General features: G+C 36.5%; 1 protein-coding gene across 1 annotated transcript; it reads right to left on the reverse strand.

Moving 5' to 3' along the window:
* Positions 1-371: 371 nt before the first annotated feature.
* exoc3l2a (exocyst complex component 3-like 2a) lies at positions 372-16450 on the reverse strand. Its single transcript, XM_084413271.1, has 13 exons — positions 16321-16450; positions 12999-13528; positions 11329-11549; positions 10191-10971; positions 8555-8669; positions 8347-8457; positions 8025-8125; positions 5248-5358; positions 4520-4655; positions 4316-4438; positions 4062-4217; positions 3561-3682; positions 372-1538 (listed from the first exon to the last, which is right to left on the reverse strand). The coding sequence occupies exons 2-13, from the start codon at positions 13511-13513 to the stop codon at positions 1217-1219; spliced, it is 2814 nt and encodes a 937-aa protein (XP_084269397.1). The 5' UTR covers positions 13514-13528; positions 16321-16450; the 3' UTR covers positions 372-1216.
* Between the last annotated feature and the right edge of the window lie 1504 nt (positions 16451-17954).

Consider the following 17954-nt stretch of genomic DNA (forward strand, 5'->3'; position numbering starts at 1 on the left):
AATGCAGTTTTTTTAATGTTCTATTAATCAAAGAATCCTGAAAAAAAAAACTATAAAAAAACAATAACAAAACTTTTTTTTCGACATTGATAAGAAATGTCTCTTGAGCAGCAAATCAGCATATTAGAAGACTGAAGACTGGAGTAATGATGCTGAAAATTCAGCTTTGCCATCACATTACATTTTTAAATATATTAAATTCTAAAGCATTTATTTTAAATTGCAATAATATTTCACAACATTACTGTTTTTACTGATTTTCTGATCAAATAAATGCAGCCTTGGTGAGTATAAGAGACTTCTTTCAAAAAAATGTAAAACATTACAAACTTTTGAATGGTAATGTATAAAAACAGCAATTTAATTACAATGTAATTAATTTCCCAGTCAATGGGGCTTTATTTCTTTTTTACCTGAAAGAATATCAAATACATTTAATTCCTGGCAGGTTTTTTTTTTTTTTTTTTTTCAGTAGCTCAGATCTGAACAGTGATTAGACACGAATGAGATGAACAGAATCCTAAACATTAGCACAAATACAAAATCAGAGAGATTTTCATTCACATTCTTTAAATGTCACAGACAACCATGTTTAACCCATTTTCAGATTTTCACTTCTCAAAATAACACAATAAGAAACGTGGCTGTTTATGCATTGTAGAACTGTACCTGGTGTTTGATACATCATATACATGCATTTGTTCTGTGTGTGATTTGGTGTCAAGCTAAATCAGTGTTCTGAACACAGCCTGCACTAATAAAAATTTCAGCAAGTCCCCACTCTTCTCAAATCATGTGGCTGTTCACACGACAGAGGTCCAGCTACAGCAGTCCACTAGCCTGTTTTAAAGCGAGAGAGAATTATAGACTATTTCCCGTCCTTTGAAGTGTCCACTGACTTGTTCCGCTCCAGCTGTGTACTGAAGGACAAGTATTGTTGTGATTTTACTTTGCTGTCATGAACTCATCTTATCGTCCCTTTTGACTGGGCTCTGACCACATTCATCTAGTCTGAAACAACTGACTGAGTAAAAATTGACTGAGCACAATTTATGCCGTCTTTAATCTTTTCAATCTCTGCGATCTTTGCTTTATGTTATAGCCTACTGATTTGATTATGTTATATTTGTTGTGATGCTATGTATTTTTAGCATTATTGTGTCATTTTTAAATATCAGGATGCTATGCATTGTAGTTATGCTGTATTTCATTATCTTTAAGGTTCAGTAAAGCGCTTTGCATGGCTTGACAGTGGTCTTTTATCTGCATGTTTTTCATTCCGGCTCCTTCTACTCTGGCTACGGCATGGCCGGGCACTGGCGACCCACGATGACACAGTCAGACCAAAGCGGATCAGAACCAGCCCCAGACAGGACATGTCTTTGGCCACTGCAATTTCAGAGAAGAGGGCACGATCTCGGGGCAGATTGATGGAGCTGTCGCTGGTCTCTAAGTCCCGGACCACAGCTAGAATCTCCTGACGGTCTGTCTGATGCACCATCCCACGAACATTCAACACAGCAGAGATATGTCTTCTCCTGTGAGAGGAGAGAATGAGGGTGAGAGGGCATAATGGTTCATATTTTGTGTTGCATAATCAGAAAAGCATATCACTCTAGTTGCTTTTGTACAGAACAAGAACTACATTATTCGTGGTTGAAAACAAAGTATATGAACCTAGATAATAAATAAAAAATGAGAGTAGAGTCAATTAAAATATAGAGCTCACAAGAAATAGAAGAAAAACGTACCAATAATAATCATCATTATCTTACAGCTATAAATGGCTGATATTAAAATTCTATACCATTTATTAATAAAATATATATATATATATATTATATACAAATACTATTACTAAAAAACAATTAAAGCAGTAAAAATGCTACAAGTGAGTTAGAGCATCACAACCAGTGTTATTTCTATTACAGTATTTATTAATATTTTCTAATAAATTCTCATTTTAATTTTAGTAATTTTTTAAGCTTTTGTCATTTTTATGTTGTTTTTTTATTAGTTCAGTTTTAGTACTTTTCTAGTACTTTAGTAGAACAACCAGGCAATATTTTTTATTTTTCAGTTTTTCATCTAATATAAAATTTTTGTTTTATCTATAGTATACATTACAAAAAATATCATCTGATAAATATGGAACCGATATCATGCATTTAAAAAGATCATGTTGTCTTTCTCAGTAGTTTTCAACAAATTACCATTTTTTAAAGAATCATTCATACCAATCAATTTCCATTATTTAGATAAAGAGAAAAAAAGAAACTTTAAGATATGATAATATTACTTAAAAAAGTACATTATTTCAGGCAAAAGTAATTTGAGCCATGTAGTCTGAATGTGTTTCTTTGTAATGATCCCTTGACAGTGCTCATGGCTCAAAAAGCCAACTCAGAGTTAGCGCTCTGTACTAAGATGGCATGTCCTGCCTATAGATAACAATGTGACAGTGTTATCTGTGACAAACTTTAACATAGACAGACAGTAAAAAAACAGGAAACTACACTGCAAAGCACAAAGAGAAGTTAAGTAGCCTCCACTTTTTTGGCTTTTGATCTTTAGTTGGTGTGTGTGTGTGTATTTGATTGGAGTGTGGCACCAGTCAGTCTCCTGTGACCTGGCAGGAACAGGAAGTACTCCACAGCCACTTCCTGTCTGCTGAGGAGGGTCGTGCGTCAGCAAGCAGGAGCACTGCCAGCCAGTGACTGAGCACACACACTCACACATTTCTCTTCATCCAAACAAAAACACAACTAAAGTGGGGTCACATCTCACCCATTCCCCTGTTTACTGTCTGCTGTTCCCTCCCGTCCACATAAAGGAAAGTTGGCACTGAGATGGAGCATCACGGTAACTATTTTCAGTCAGACATTCTTAGAACGACCTCAGGAAACAGAGAGGTGTTGTGAAAAATAGTTCTCAAGGAAATAAGAGGGGAATTTTTCATGAATGAAAGCACTTTGAGATGACAGAGTTCAGGTTCTACCCTTCCGCAGGTCTAAAAGTGTTCAGTAAAATTGTATTAATGCAACTGTAAACTGACAAAGTTACCGAGTGCTCTAGGAGCTAATAAAACACTTTCCTTCTGGTTTATGCTATATAAAATCAACATCCTGTTCTACATTCGGCTTCAGTTTTATAGCAGTTTTTAAACAACACTTGGTTCTGGACTGGTCATCAAATTTCATTGGTCAAGTAGCTTTCTAATGGGTCATTCACACAGAACGCATTTTTACTAGACGGATGTGTTTGACCATTGTAGTTCAACTGTTCATGCATTGAAGAGCATGCAGTGAGTGCATTTGTCTGAAGCATGGAGAGGGTTTATGAAAGTCAGAAAATCTGTATTTTCTCTCACTCCGCATTCATTTTGAGCGGATTTATGTCACTAGTGAGGAAATGGAAAACCCGGAATGGAGTTGGAGCTGATCAGAAGGAGAGAATGTTAGGACCCAACCATACATTTGCCATTTCTTGTTATCCCTGCTAGTGCTTAAACCCTACGCAGTTTGAAAATGGTTTTGATGCTTTTGCCCTGGCGGTCTTACCGTATATCTGGAAATTCCTTCACCAAAAGCCCAACTTCCATCTGAATAGAGGGAGTGTCCTCCAACGCTATGATGTCAGCCAGGTGAACAATCACACTGTCCAACCAGGAGGATGTTGACTCCTGAGAAAAGAAAAAGACAGAGTGAGGACATTTTTGGTTAAAATAAAATAAAATACTTCTGTTTCAACCTGATTTGAAATGGCTTTTCGCAAATCACAAATGCTTTTATTCTATTCCCAGCCATGGTTTTATGCTTAATGATTATATACCTAACAGTACTCTAATGTTGGGATGAAAAAAGATAGTGTCAGCTTAATAGAAAGTAAACATTTTCCACATAACAATTTAATCATCTATAATATTTGTATTTTTCACACTATAGATGCATCTTTGTACATTATATTTTGAGAAGAAGGTCCTTTGCATCATATTTGGGGGTCATTTGGAGTGATAACTTTAAGATAATGTAAGGCATAATATGAAAGCTAGTGGCACTGACCAGATCTTTAAAAAGAGCCTTCAGCTGTTTGGCCTCATCCTGCAGACGGAAAGCCACTCTCTTCCTCATTTTGAGTGACGTACAGATGACCCGCCCCCTCATGATGGCACGAACATATTCAACCAGGACCCGCCTGTGCACCTCATTCACCAATGCCTGTCAGCCAATCAGATAATCAATCAACCGACCAACCAACCAATGAGCCTGTGAGCATGCGTGTGTCCTGGCATGCATGTACTGTATGTCATACATACCTGATATGGAGGGCAGTCCATTCTTCTGAACTTTTTAAAGTGCTGTTTAATGGTCATCTCAATGCTCTCATAGGCCTCATTGTTATCCAGCCACTTCCTCTTCACCAGTTTATCGAAGAATGGCTGGAATCATGCCAGAAAATCATCAATGAATGCATTGGGAAACATTTCTAGGCCAGATGTGAACCTGTGCATATGTCTCACCCTGATGTGTTCAAACAGTATGTCTGAAAGAACTCGCACTGACTGGTTAACAATTCGCTCCAGAGAGGATTGAGCTCGCTGGGAGGCGTCCTCACTGCCGAGGGTGTCACACAGATGACAGCGCTCCACAAAATTCCTACACAGTTCAACACAGTTAAGTCATCTTATAATTTATTTCTTTTTAATCTCTGTGCTATTTCATTGCATTATTCTTTCTATAGTATTTGTATTATTCATTGATATATTTCACAAACTGAAATCCTTCACAAAAGTGTTTTTATGAGTTTTATATGTACATTTGGTTTACTGATGATTTGAGTTATGACTGTCCTGACTATCTACAGAATCATGATCTATTATTGTCTTTTTGTTATAAAAATACACATAAAAAAATAACTCTGTATAGCATTCTCTTTAAACGAACGCTGAATATCTAAGATGTCAGATGTTTTACCTGTATTTTGAATTATACATTGCATTGTGTTTTACAGTTAAAGGGTTTTTTTTCTTACAGTGTATTTTTAGTAAAAATCAAACAGATATGCCCAGTGATTTCTAGCCTAGCAAGAGATCTGCATTTCTCTGAAGAACATCTATCTTTAAAAATATAAAATGTAGAAAATATAAATTCTAAACTTAGATTTTTTTTCTTACAGTCCTCAAATAAAATAAAAACTCCAAGTTGGGAGAGATTGGAATAAATAGACATGGTGAATAAGATGAACAACCTGAATGGTGGAACACAGTTGACAAGAGAGATGGTCCTGGAGACATAACCATCCCCATGATCCCCAAACTCTGACTGCGTGTCATGAAACATCTCAACCTTTCTCTGGAAACTAAATACCACACAGACACACAAAAAATTCCATTATTTTTATATTTCCCCTATTTAAAACAGAAATGAATAAAACACTTATAGAATATAACGGAGGAACTTAAATGGCTAGTTCACCCAAAAATGAACATTCTGTCATTAAATACTAACCCTCATGTTGATCCAAAAACCGTAAGACTTTCGTTCATCTTTGAAACACAAATGAAAATATTTTTAATGAAATCTGAGCGATTATGTCCCTCCATTGACATTCTACGTAACTGACACTTTGACCCTTCAAAAAGATCGTACAACTAATCCATATGAATAGAGCGGTTTAGTCGATATTGAGACATGATCACTTTATATGATGAACAGATTTGATTTAGGCTTTTATTCACATATAAACATTCATCAATTCACACATCAGTTATGGTAAAATGAAGCTCAAGCATGTTCGCTTGACGTGCAAGAATCAATGAGCTTCAGTCGTGTGTGTTACGTACACTGATCTATTATTAAATATTATATAGATCAGTGGTTACGCAACATGGTTGAGCTTCGATAGAACCAATGAGTTTTGTTCTTGCGCATCAAGAACGTACGGTTAAGCTTCTGTTTATGTTCGTTGATCAGTGTTTATATGTGAATAAAAGCCTAAATTCAGTCTGTTCTTTATATAAAGAATATTATATAATATATATATATATTATATCTAATATATAATAAAGGATAATGCCAGCAGCCATATAACCCTGTAGCCCACTGAAGCTAAGTAGGGTTGAGCCTGGTCAGTACCTGGATGGGAGACCTCCTGAGAAAACCAGGTTGCTGCTGGTAGAGGTGTTAGTGAGGCCAGTAGGGGGTGCTCACCCTGTGGTCTGTGGGGGTCCTAACGCCCCAGTATAGTGACGGGGACACTATACTGTCAAAAAGCACCGTCCTTCGGATGAGACGTTAAACTGAGGTCCTGACTCTCTGGGATCACAAAAAATCCCAGGATGTCTTTTGAAACGAGTAGGGGTGTAACCCCCGCATCCTGGACAAATTTGCCCAGTGGCCTCTGTCCATCATGGCCTCCTAATCATCCCAATATATATATATATATATATATATATATATATATATATATATATATATATATATATATATATATATATCACTAATTGGCTTCATCACTCTGTCTCCTCTCCTCTATGCTGGTGTGTGGTGGGCGTTCTGGCGCAATATGGCTGCCGTCGCATCATCCAAGTGGATGCTGCACATTGGTGGTGGTTGAGGAGATTCCCCCTTCCACGTAAAGCGCTTTGAGTGCAGAGAAAAGCGCTATATAAATGTAATGAATTATTATTATTATTATAAAGCGATAGAGTCTCTTCAGAAAGTTTCGACTAAACCGCTCAATTCATATGGATTCGTTTTACGATCTCTTTATGAACTTTTTGAACCGTCAAAGTGGTAGTTTGTGTGGACTGTCAATAGAGGCACAGAAATCTCATAGATTTTATTAAAAAAATATCTTAATTTGTGTTTTGAAGATGAACAAAAGTCTTGAGGTTTTGGAACAACATGAGGGTGAGTAAATGATGATGGAATTTTCATTTTTAGGTGAACGAACTCTTTAAGACTGAGACACAAATTAAAAACATTTTACCTTTACATTTCTGCATTTGGCAGACTCTTTTATGCAAAGTGCTTTACATTTTTTAGATTTATACATTTCATTCAGTTCTGGCAAGTTCCTGGGAGTCAAACCCATGACGTTAGCATTACAAACACCAAGCTCTACGGTTTGAGTTACTAGAATGCAAAAAAAGTGTTCAACCTTAGAAAGTTTTAGTTATTGTGGTTTTAGGTATTGCACAATTAGTTATTGTGTTGACCATGTCAGATTCTCTTATGAAATAGCTTCAATTGTGTGGTGAAAGGTTTGACTACAATGCATTCTAACATGAATATATTTTAGGAGCTTTATGAAGTAAATATAATTTAAACATTTACTTATATGATAAGATCAATTAATACGAGTAGCCTACTTAAACATGATCATAATTTTTGCCATGGGTTTTTCATCATCAGCATCTTTATGATCATACTCTTACGTCCAGGGGCGCATTAATGCATGGGCTTCCATGGGCTGAGTTTTGTGGTCTGTGCGTGACTCAAATTCTCCGCTCTCACTCAAGTATTAAAGCTGCTGTCTGTTAATTTGATGGATGAACTTGCGCCTCGACTTTTGTCGTATCAAATATGATAATCATTTACAGTTTTATTTATGTCACCATCTTTGATATTACTTTAGTCCCTGTCACTATGGTTAGAGTTGATAGATCCCGTTGTATGTTCAGACAGTTTAGGAGACATTGTAAACCACTGTGTGAACAGGATATTTCGACATTCAAATTCTCAAATCATTCTCAAAACTGGCTTTGGTAAACTAATAATAATAATAATAGTAATCATAAAGTCTATTGAGAGTGACATTCTACAAAAATGGGATTTTACTGACATTATCAAGGACTTTACAGCTAGAAAAACAAGGAAAAAAACATTTCCATAGCTATGTCATTTGAATTTATTCATACATGAGCACAAATCTATGTCTATGTATTGAACAATGGCCTAGTGACATTTTGTTGTGGGGTCTCTGGTTATATAAAGGCGCCCCTGCTCATGTCCCCATCTCACCTGTGCAAGAAATCTGCAAGTCCATTCAAGGTGCAGCGAGCAACACGAGCTCCTAGTGGCTGACTGACAGCTGTCGATCTGTCCAAATCTACCTTCAGCCTCTGAAACACATAAAAACACACACAGATGAATGAATGAATAAATGAATGAATGAATATAATAAAACATTTAATAACAAAATAAATAAAAAGATATTCACAAAGACCTTCTAAACACACTCACTCGCATTCACCAAAGTGGAAGGCATGCATACAGTCAGACCATATTCAGAAGAATGCAGTAGGCTAATAGCTGTACATGTGTAGGATTGTGGGTATGTTACCTGTATAACAGAACGGGCAAGGCCAGACTGATACTCTTCAATGTGCAGTGTCTGAGCCCATCGCTTTTCTTCATCATCCAAAACTTGTGAGAGCTCCATAGTCATCTTGTCCTGCAGAAACACACACAAAGTGGATATAATTTTAACTCTTTGTTTCTCAGAAATGAATAATTAATGCATAATTTGATTATTGATAATCAAGTGTTACCCAAACAGTTTCGACGCAGTCCTGTTCCAGCCGGTCTATGACATCTTCAGGCAGGAGAGGATCTAACGTTTCACACACTATCGTGCCCATTGCTCCAACTGTAGCCAAGACGTCCCTATGAGACACTCACAGTCAGAACTAGTGCACGTTTGTGTGTCCATAAGTGTCTAGCGTGTCTAAGCTATAGTGTATTTGTGTTGTGCCGTGTTGGGGAACCAACAGCTAGACACCGGTCAAGCTACTGTTTTAATTTTTTTAAGAAGTTCGTCCCTACAAGCAATAAAACAAAAAGCTAAGGAAGAGGAAATTATATAAAATTCATTTTACTTCATAAATAAAAAAATAGAACTACCTAATGACATTTAATTGAATCAGAGCTGTATGTTTTCTGGTACTAAAACATGAATGAATGAGCAATCTCAAATAGGGTGACATTATCAAACAAGAAAAGGTAAATGTATACTAGTAAACAACAACTTCCTATTTTACATAACTGACTCGAAAAAATTGTACAGGTATTTGTTTACATGAATGGTAAGATCAAACCGATTCACTAGAATAAATCAGACTTTCCAATGCTATACAAGGTCATTAACTGATTCACTAGTCCAACAATCATTTGTGGGTGTTAAGGGGCTTATTTCCCTACATACAATTTAATGACACTGTGACAAGCTCTTCTTTATTACTTTAATCTATTTTTAATTCTTTTTTAAAACTCTTCGATGGCCCCTTTCCGCACTCAATATACTGAAATACAGGATCGTTTCTTTACTTAATTCCAGCAATATTTACTCAACAACACAAACAATATTTCATGTATTTAGCTCTTCATGTATTTAACTCTTATGCTACAAATGAGAGAGATAGAGACATGACCAATTAGATGAGCCTATTTGATTATTCTCTCAACTCAGACATGATTAAAAATAGCAGTGTACTGTTTGGTCATTGCTCATTAGGAAACGTAGCTCTAAAAGATTAATTACTTAAAGTCACGATGAAACGGAAGTAGCGACTTCCATGGCATATTGTGACACATCAGTGTAATGGATCTTCGAAAAATTAACAATGTAGGGTTCTATCCATTGGCTGTTGATTGGATTTTGAGATGTGGGTGTTGCGCTCCAAAAATAGAGGCAGAAGAGCGTGAGCTTGCAGGGGCGGGGTTTAAGCAGACTAAATGATTGGAGAAGTCCTGCATACATCATCAGAGAGAACACTGTAGTTTTCACCAGAAGGTCCAGTTATGATGTTCTGATCAAATTTTTTTTTGAAAGTGGATAAATAGAGAAATACATAAATCGTTCACAATATGGTCTATAACAAGCGTTTAGAAAACAAATAGGGTGAGTTTTCATTTTATACCAACTACTGTCATGCTACTGAAAAATTTAGTCAAGTTGATAGTGTGGCTACTTTTAGTACATCAGACCATCCATGTGTGTACAGTAATTCTCCCAGGTATTCTGTACCGGTGTTGTTCATTCTAATAAACAATGCATATGATATTAATAGACCTGAGCTCATTCTTCCACTGGGTCATTAAAGCAAGAACCGTGTGAAATGTGATTGCAGGAAAGGTGTGTGAAAAAACAGAAAACACACCTCAGTGTCTATATACATGTGCATATACCTGTTGTAAATGTTGTAGATCCAGTCAAGCAGCGAGTATGTATCTGTGATTTGAATCGGGCCACAAGTGACAGTCTTCAGTCGTTTGGCAACAGCCCTGTGATAGCTCTGCATGTAGACCTGAAACACAGCAAACTCCTCGGGATAAACCGCCACCACATTCCGACGTGCCGCGTCCATATCCTCCACCACCCTGCCCCTCAAACGCTCCAAGTACATGCCCATCTGCCCTGCAGCGATGCCCCCCGGTTGTGGAAGACACCAGTCAGCTGCCTCTCCCACAGCCTCCACCCACCTTTGACGCAGTCTCCTGGGACGCTTGGAGGGCCGGGAATGGTCTTCAGATTGGTCACTGGCTTGGGCGTTGGATTGGGCCTCTTGTCGTAGGGCCCAAACCTTATCAGCCTGCTCTTCCTGTTGAATGACCAGCACCACCAGGCCAAGCTGAGGCCCGCTGCAGGGCTGGCGTAACGACTCCCTCACCACATCCCACATTTCTCTCTGAAGAGCCTCGTAAAGCAGCTCTACATCTTTCACTTTACGCAGCCCAGCGTCCCACATGCTTGGGCCAGAATCCTCACTGCCTGAACCAGGCAACAGGGGGAGCCAGAGAGGCGAAGTGAGTGTGTGAGGAGTTATATTGTTGGGCGTGGTTGAAGTGGGTGTGGGTGTGGTTTGTGTCCAGAAGGAGGGGTCAAGTTCACACTCTCTCTCCAGCTCTTGGATGTGCGTGTCAGCAAACAGCAGGTCTCTCTGATTAACTAATTGTAGGATCTCCAACACTGAGTGAGAAAGAGAGAGATTGAGTAGTGTTTAATTTCATTTACAGCCATGTGTTTATTCGCTTGATGTGTTGTTGCCTTTGGAACAGGCGGTAGATTAACACAGTTTTTTCTCCTTGCGGTGAGCTTATCAGGTTGGATCTTCAGTACAAAGAAAGTATGTAATTTCCTGTCTCTGTGAAAGTGTTTGTTAATTGGCCAATGACTCACAGGGACTTTTGGACCTTGTTACGTCTCAAGCAAGGTGTTATGGGTCAATCATGGAGACCTGTGAGCATAATAGTTACACTCTGTACGACTACGTGCCGTAACATGTACAAACAATTACAGACAATAATAAAAAAAACCCCGCTGTACCTGATAGTGGCTCCCTGCGTTTGACCGGCTGTTCTTCTTCTACTAACTCTTGCTCGTCTTCCTGCGAGCTGCGGTTTGTTAGCGAGTCTCCTCTGAGTTTGCTCAGACTGACCATGCGTAGGAACGAGGGACGCCTGCGACTGTCTTCATCGTTTTCAGTGGTCAGATCACCTGTAGGTAGACTATCTCTTCGCTCACTTTCCTTACGACGACCTGCCAACCTGAGGGTTAAAAAATGGGTTAAGTAAACTCCCTCTACAACAACAGCTGTGGAAAATATCTAGTCTCAAAAATAATGATCTATATAACTTTCAGTTTCAGGACTAATCTGAAAAAAGATCTCACACACACACACACATATATATATATACACACACACACACATACATACATACATACACACACACACACACACACACACAGAATATATATGTATATATACAGTACAATGTGTTTTGTGTAAAATGCAAAAAGAATGATCACTGTAAAAAATGAATCATGAGTCTTGTAATTTTCATTAAAAAAATTGAGGTGATCATTAAAAATATTATGTATATTTCATTAAGAAAATTGTGGTTCAGTGTTTATTAGAAAATATTGAGAACATTTCACTAATAAAACCAAGAGATGCATTTTCCTATTTTTTTTAAGGAAACATACACAATTTTAAGGCTTGAATTGAGGAACTGATAAACCTCATAAAATTAAGGAAAAGGGGCTACCTATTTATTTTAAGAGAATTAGCTCATTTATGCGGTTTTATTTAGAGACGCCATTGTTTGTTCCCAGCATGCTTTGCACATGGCTGGAAATGGAGAGTAAATCTAGAAATTAAGTGTTATTTCATGTGTTTTTGAGTAAAGGGAAACATCTGTTAATGTTTAATGTTCAGGTATGTTTGACATTTGAAAGAGTTTCTATTATGTTAAAGTTTTGATCGTTACCATTGTGCAGAAGAGTAGGGCTTATGGTTAGGTTGTGAATAACTGCATTTATTTAATATTATGAAGCATATTGTTATATACATGTAGCAATAACTCTGCTAATGATAGTGCAGTAACAAGTTTGATTCTGTACTGTCCTAGCAGTATACAGTCTTTTTATAAAACAATATATCTCAAAGTTAAATATAAACAGGTCATATCCATTCACTTGAGAATAAAAAATATTTCAAATAAAAAAGCACATTTCACTAAAAAAATTTAATTCATTATGTCATAGACTAAATAAATTAGGGCATTTTACATGATTTATTCAGGTAGATTTCATGAATGAAATCAAGCTTTAACTACTCAAAAATATTATGTGTAATATTGTTACCATAATTTTTTTAAGTAAATAGCAGTAACATTTTTTACAGTGTGGCATCAAAATGAAAGTCGGCATTAAATGGAAATGTATGGCTTTTTTTCCACATGCATGTTACTCTGCATCTTTAATGCACCTCTCTGGTGACATATACTGCTGATTGGACTTCTCGAATCATTTAGTCTGCTTAAACCCTCCCACTTTCTTATGGTCAACTGCAAGCTCGCATTCAGATAAAATCAGATCTGCCTGATTTTAATCATATTTGCGTTTAATTTAGTTTGATACACAATTGTAAAGACCAGTTGAAATGCACTGCTATAATATGCACATCCTAAAACACGTCACAGTCGCATTCTCACCTCAGTAAGGTCATGATCTCCTCAGAGGCACGTCGATAGTTCTTTTTTTCCTTTCCTGAGGAGGGTGTTGCCGGGAGAGTGGCACTCCGTAGCGAAGGAGTGGCACCCCACACATTTCTTCCGGTCATACGCAGCCCTTTGCCTAATTTGCCAAGGGTCTTCAGTGGCGATGAGCCACAGATTCGCTCCAGAGTTCCTCTCTTTTCTTTTGATCCCTCGGTGACCTTTGACCCTCCACGCTGCTCTGCGTTTGCCTCATTCTCTAGTGCTTCGCTCACCTGAGAGGACCTTTGGTAGTCCTGTCCATTCTTCCAGACCTCGTCCTCTTCATTATTCCACCCTTTGCCTGCCCACGCCCCTTCAAACGGATTCAGATCGGATGGTGGCAGAATGAGTTCCCCGTTGCTATGGTTGCTCTTTAGGATGAGCTCTCCATTAGTTAAGTTACTTTTTTGGAGATCACCATTGCTGTGGTTACTCTTGAACCTCCTGGGCAGCCTCTTGAGGATGGGCATTCTGGCTCTGGTTAACTAGAAGACGAAATGGACATCGTTAGTCATAATTGTCTTGTTTCTAATTTTATTGAAATAGATTTGCATTATATATTCTAAAGATCTCACATTACAGGTTTTTCCAAACAGTTTGTCACACATCTGCAGAAATAACTTTTTTTGTGAGTATTTATAATTTTAAAGTGTATTTTTTTTGTTTTTTAAATGAAATATATTTACTTTTTAATGTATTACATTTTTAATTATTGTTAAATGCATCTAAGTCATTCCAATTTGCAAGATTTTCTTGTATATTGTGCCATGTCACCAAGCATGTCCGTAGTCCATGTGTCCAACTTAAAGGTAACCAGAGTTGAAACCCGTTTAAACCGCCTTCATCAGGTCTGTCTTAAATGACTTTGCCTTGTTGCATTCTCATTGTTCAGTATTCCGGTGAGCGGAGTACATTAACAGCATATGTATGTGTGTATGTGTGTGTTCTTTGAAGACGTTAGCAGTTTTTAAGCTCCTATAATGGAAGCTCCCATCCAGATGTGTCAGAATAGTTTCCTGTCCTCAAAGTCTCTCAGAACATACACACTCTTTACTCAAACACAAAAACTACACGCACTCACTTTCTACAAAGTCTCTTGTGGGATTAAGAAAGTATCTACACAATCTGCAATCTATATGTTAAAAATTGACTACTTTAGTAGTAAACGCTATCAAGATGTTACTGTGTTTAAGAATTCCTCATGCAATTTGAACAAAGCCTCTTAAAATATATATGAAGAAAAATAGGTAAAGACAGAGCAGGGAGGAAGGGAGAGGGAGGAAGGTGCTGTTGTGTAGCACACAGTGACCCCTGTGATTGTGTTTCAGCATCCCTGCCTTGCATTATTTCTGAGCAGAGTTCCCCTGGTGTGGCGGTTAAAGATCTGGGCTGGGAACCAAAAGGTTCTAGGTTCAAATCAATCACGAGCCATTACCATTGTACCCTTGAACAAGGCATGCGTGTCAGCTAAAATGACTACTTGCACCCCTAACCTATATTAAACTGACTAATTTGGTTATTTACTGTCTGGGTTCCAGGTGGACCTTCTGTCAGTATTTTTGTTCTTACATAATTCCCGGTAACAGAAAAGAAAACATCACTTGTAAATGTTGTTGTTTAGAACGGAAGAGATGTGTATTTCTCGAATAATATGTTTATGTTTAAAGACAGATAAACATTAAACAGACGGGGAAATAAGCACTGTAGAAACAGGGCTGCAACAAAATCTAATTGTCTGGACCAGATCTTTATTGCCTAAAGGAAATGAATTTAAATTAATTGCGGAGTTTTATCAAGATAAAAATGTGCCTGGCAAAGGATTTCATCATCATTATATAAACATCATATATATATATATATATATATATATATATATATACAGTGCTATGCATAAGTTTAGACACCCATGCTAAAGTTGACTAAAAAGAGGAATAAAAAATCATCTTTTGGAAATTGAACTTAATGCCTTAATTTAAAAAATTAGGAAAAATCCAACCTTTAAGGACACCAATTTTCTTTGTGAATGAATAATGTATCGTAAATAAATAAATGTTCTTCCTTAAAATACAGGGTGCATAAGTTTGGACACCCCTATGTTAAATTCCCATAGAGGCAGGCAGATTTTTATTTTTAAGTATTTTTTTTATTATTATTTTTAGGATACTATGCATCCTGATAAAGTTCCCTTGGCCTTTGGAATTAAAATAGCCCCACATCATCACATAGCCTTCACCATACCTAGAGATTGGCATGGGGTACTTTCCATAAGATCATCTCTCAATGCAAATCAAACTAGCTATTAGGCTAACTGAAATAAAACCATGCCAATCTCTAGGTATGGTGAAGGCTATGTGATGATGTGGGGCTATTTTAATTCCAAAGGCCAAGGGAACTTTATCAGGATGCATAGTATGCTAAAAAAAAAAAAAAAAAAAAAAAAAAACCTTAAAAATAAAGATCTGCCTGCCTCTATGGGAATTTAACATAGGGGTGTCCAAACTTATGCACCCTGTATTTTAAGGAAGAACATTTATTTATTTACGATACATTATTCATTCACAAAGAAAATTGGTGTCCTTAAAGGTTGGATTTTTACTAATTTTTTTAATTAAGGCATTAAGTTCAATTTCCAAAAGATGATTTTTTATTCCTCTTTTTAGTCAACTTTAGTATGGGTGTCTAAACTTATGCATAGCACTGTATATATATATATATATATTAATTCAGGATTCTTTGATGAAAAGAAAGTAAAAAAAAAAGATATATTAATATTAAATATTAATATTATATTAATATAAAAAATTTAATAAAATACATTTTCAGCAAGGATGCATTCAATTTATCAAGAGTGAGAGTAAAGACATTTATAATGTTACAAAAGATTTCTATTTCAGATTTTGAACTTTCTATTCATCAAAGAATCCTGACATTTTTTCAACATTGATGATAATAATAATAATTAATGTTGCTTGAGCAGCAAATTCCCATATTAGAAAGATTTCTGAAGGATCGTGTGACACTGAAGACTGGAGTAATGAAGCTGAAAATTCTGATTTACCATCACAGGAAAAAATATTTTAAAATATATTAAAATAGAAAACAGTTATTTTAAATCTTAAATTGATTAACTTATGTAACTTATCTGTATTAAGAAAGAAAATTGTAAAACTGAATTTATGGACTCATATTTCATTGACTGGTATGAAAAAAATGATCAAAATCCCAATATATGTATTGATTATAACACAAACGTACAAGAATGACATGCATCTCTTACCTTCTGCTGTAGTGGGCAGTCAGTTCAGGGCAAATCCATTCCAGTGTCTGTGCGAGTGATAGAGAGCCTATCAGTAAGAGAGGGCCGAAGTGTTTGTGTGTCTGTCTCCAAGAGTTTGGGGCCTTGTATTGGAATGTTGGAGGCAGCCGTTCAGTTTGCTACCAGATGATGATGCATTTTCCTGAGGAAAAAGAGACACCCTCCCTAAACAAACACACACACACACACACACACACACTTGCCTTCACACATAACACTTTATATACATACACACACAACAACAAATAACATAACACAAGTACAGCTTCAAATACACAGACATGTACAGTACACATACACTCATATATACTCGAGAGTTGAATGCACATAAACATGTTTAATTGAATGTATATGTGTGTGTATAGCAATGTATGTTTGCTTATGTTTATGTTTTCTTTCAGGAGATTTTAACTCTCCTGCTAGGCTTTTTGTTGAAAATAAGAACTTGTTCTTAAGTGACTTGCCTGGTTAAATAAAGGTATTTAAAATAAAATAACAGTTTTGATATCCACAGTTACTTGGTTTCACTGAGGTCTCAGATCAGTACAGTGTCACTAATCTTAATGTTAATAATCTTAACCTTAAACAGTCGACATAGTAACTGAAACTTTTAAAGGTATCCTATTAGAACAGCTGGAATAGGCTGTTCCTGTGATTCTCATATTTTACATTCTAATTATGTGAATTTATGAATTAACCATCAGGTCTTGTACAGCAAATGCAAGATTTCATTAGGGTTGGGAATCACTGCACTAGTAGATTCATTTAGTATTGGGGTTTTCTTATTGATCTTGGGACTGAACATTTTGGATGCTCCAGAAACAGTATGAAAACCCCTGATTTAGCACAAGCTGTGCAAAGGCTTCCAAATACCCAAAAGGCTTCTTGGATGAGTGGTCAAACACAACCAGTTGTCCAGAATGAATCTACTAGAACAGTGGTTATTTACCAGGGGGCCGGACCCCACTATGGGGCCTCTGCAAAACTTCCAGAGAGGCTCTAATAAGTCTTACATATGTTCAAATTGATATATGTTAAAACAGTATTAATTAAATTTCGCAAAGAAAACACTAAGGCCTGGTTTAACAGACAGGCTTAAATTTAAGCCAGGATTAGCCCTGGAAACATTACTGGAGTGCATCTTTTACATATTTTAAGATACGTCAGTGCAAGTTCCTTTCAGTTAGAACAGCTCAATAATTCACTTCAGTCTGGGACTAGGCTTAAGCCTTGTCTGTGAAACCGGGGTAAATAAAAATGCACAATGTTTAACTGGCATCATATTTTATTACAGTTTATTTTAATTACAACTGAAGTACCAGAGGTACATTTCAGTTTAGACAGGAGGGCCTTCGAATATTGTCTTAGACAAAAGGGGGCCTTGGAGTCAAAAAGGTTGAAAACCACTTTATAGAACATTCTAATATGAACAGGATAACTAAGAATCTTTAGACTTTTCAAAGACATTTTAGCATAACCTAAAAACAAAACAAATTTATATATATATATATATATATATATATATATATATATATATATATATATATATATATAGTTGTACAAGTAAAAACACAGACATAAATAAAAGCCACCCC

This window comes from Rutilus rutilus (genome assembly GCF_951802725.1).
Source record: "Rutilus rutilus genome assembly, chromosome: 7".
Taxonomy (NCBI): Eukaryota; Metazoa; Chordata; class Actinopteri; order Cypriniformes; family Leuciscidae; genus Rutilus; species Rutilus rutilus.

What these genes read in the sequence shown, in the direction of transcription:
- exoc3l2a (XM_084413271.1), bottom strand. Translation starts at nt 13,513, where the DNA reads ATGCCCATCCTCAAGAGGCTGCCCAGGAGGTTCAAGAGTAACCACAGC. An exon ending in ATCTACAACATTTACAACAG is followed by an intron (nt 8,670 to 10,190) that starts GTATATGCACAT and finishes AGTGTCTCATAG; the next exon opens with GGACGTCTTGGCTACAGTTG. An exon ending in TTGCCCGTTCTGTTATACAG is followed by an intron (nt 8,126 to 8,346) that starts GTAACATACCCA and finishes TATGTGTTTCAG; the next exon opens with AGGCTGAAGGTAGATTTGGA.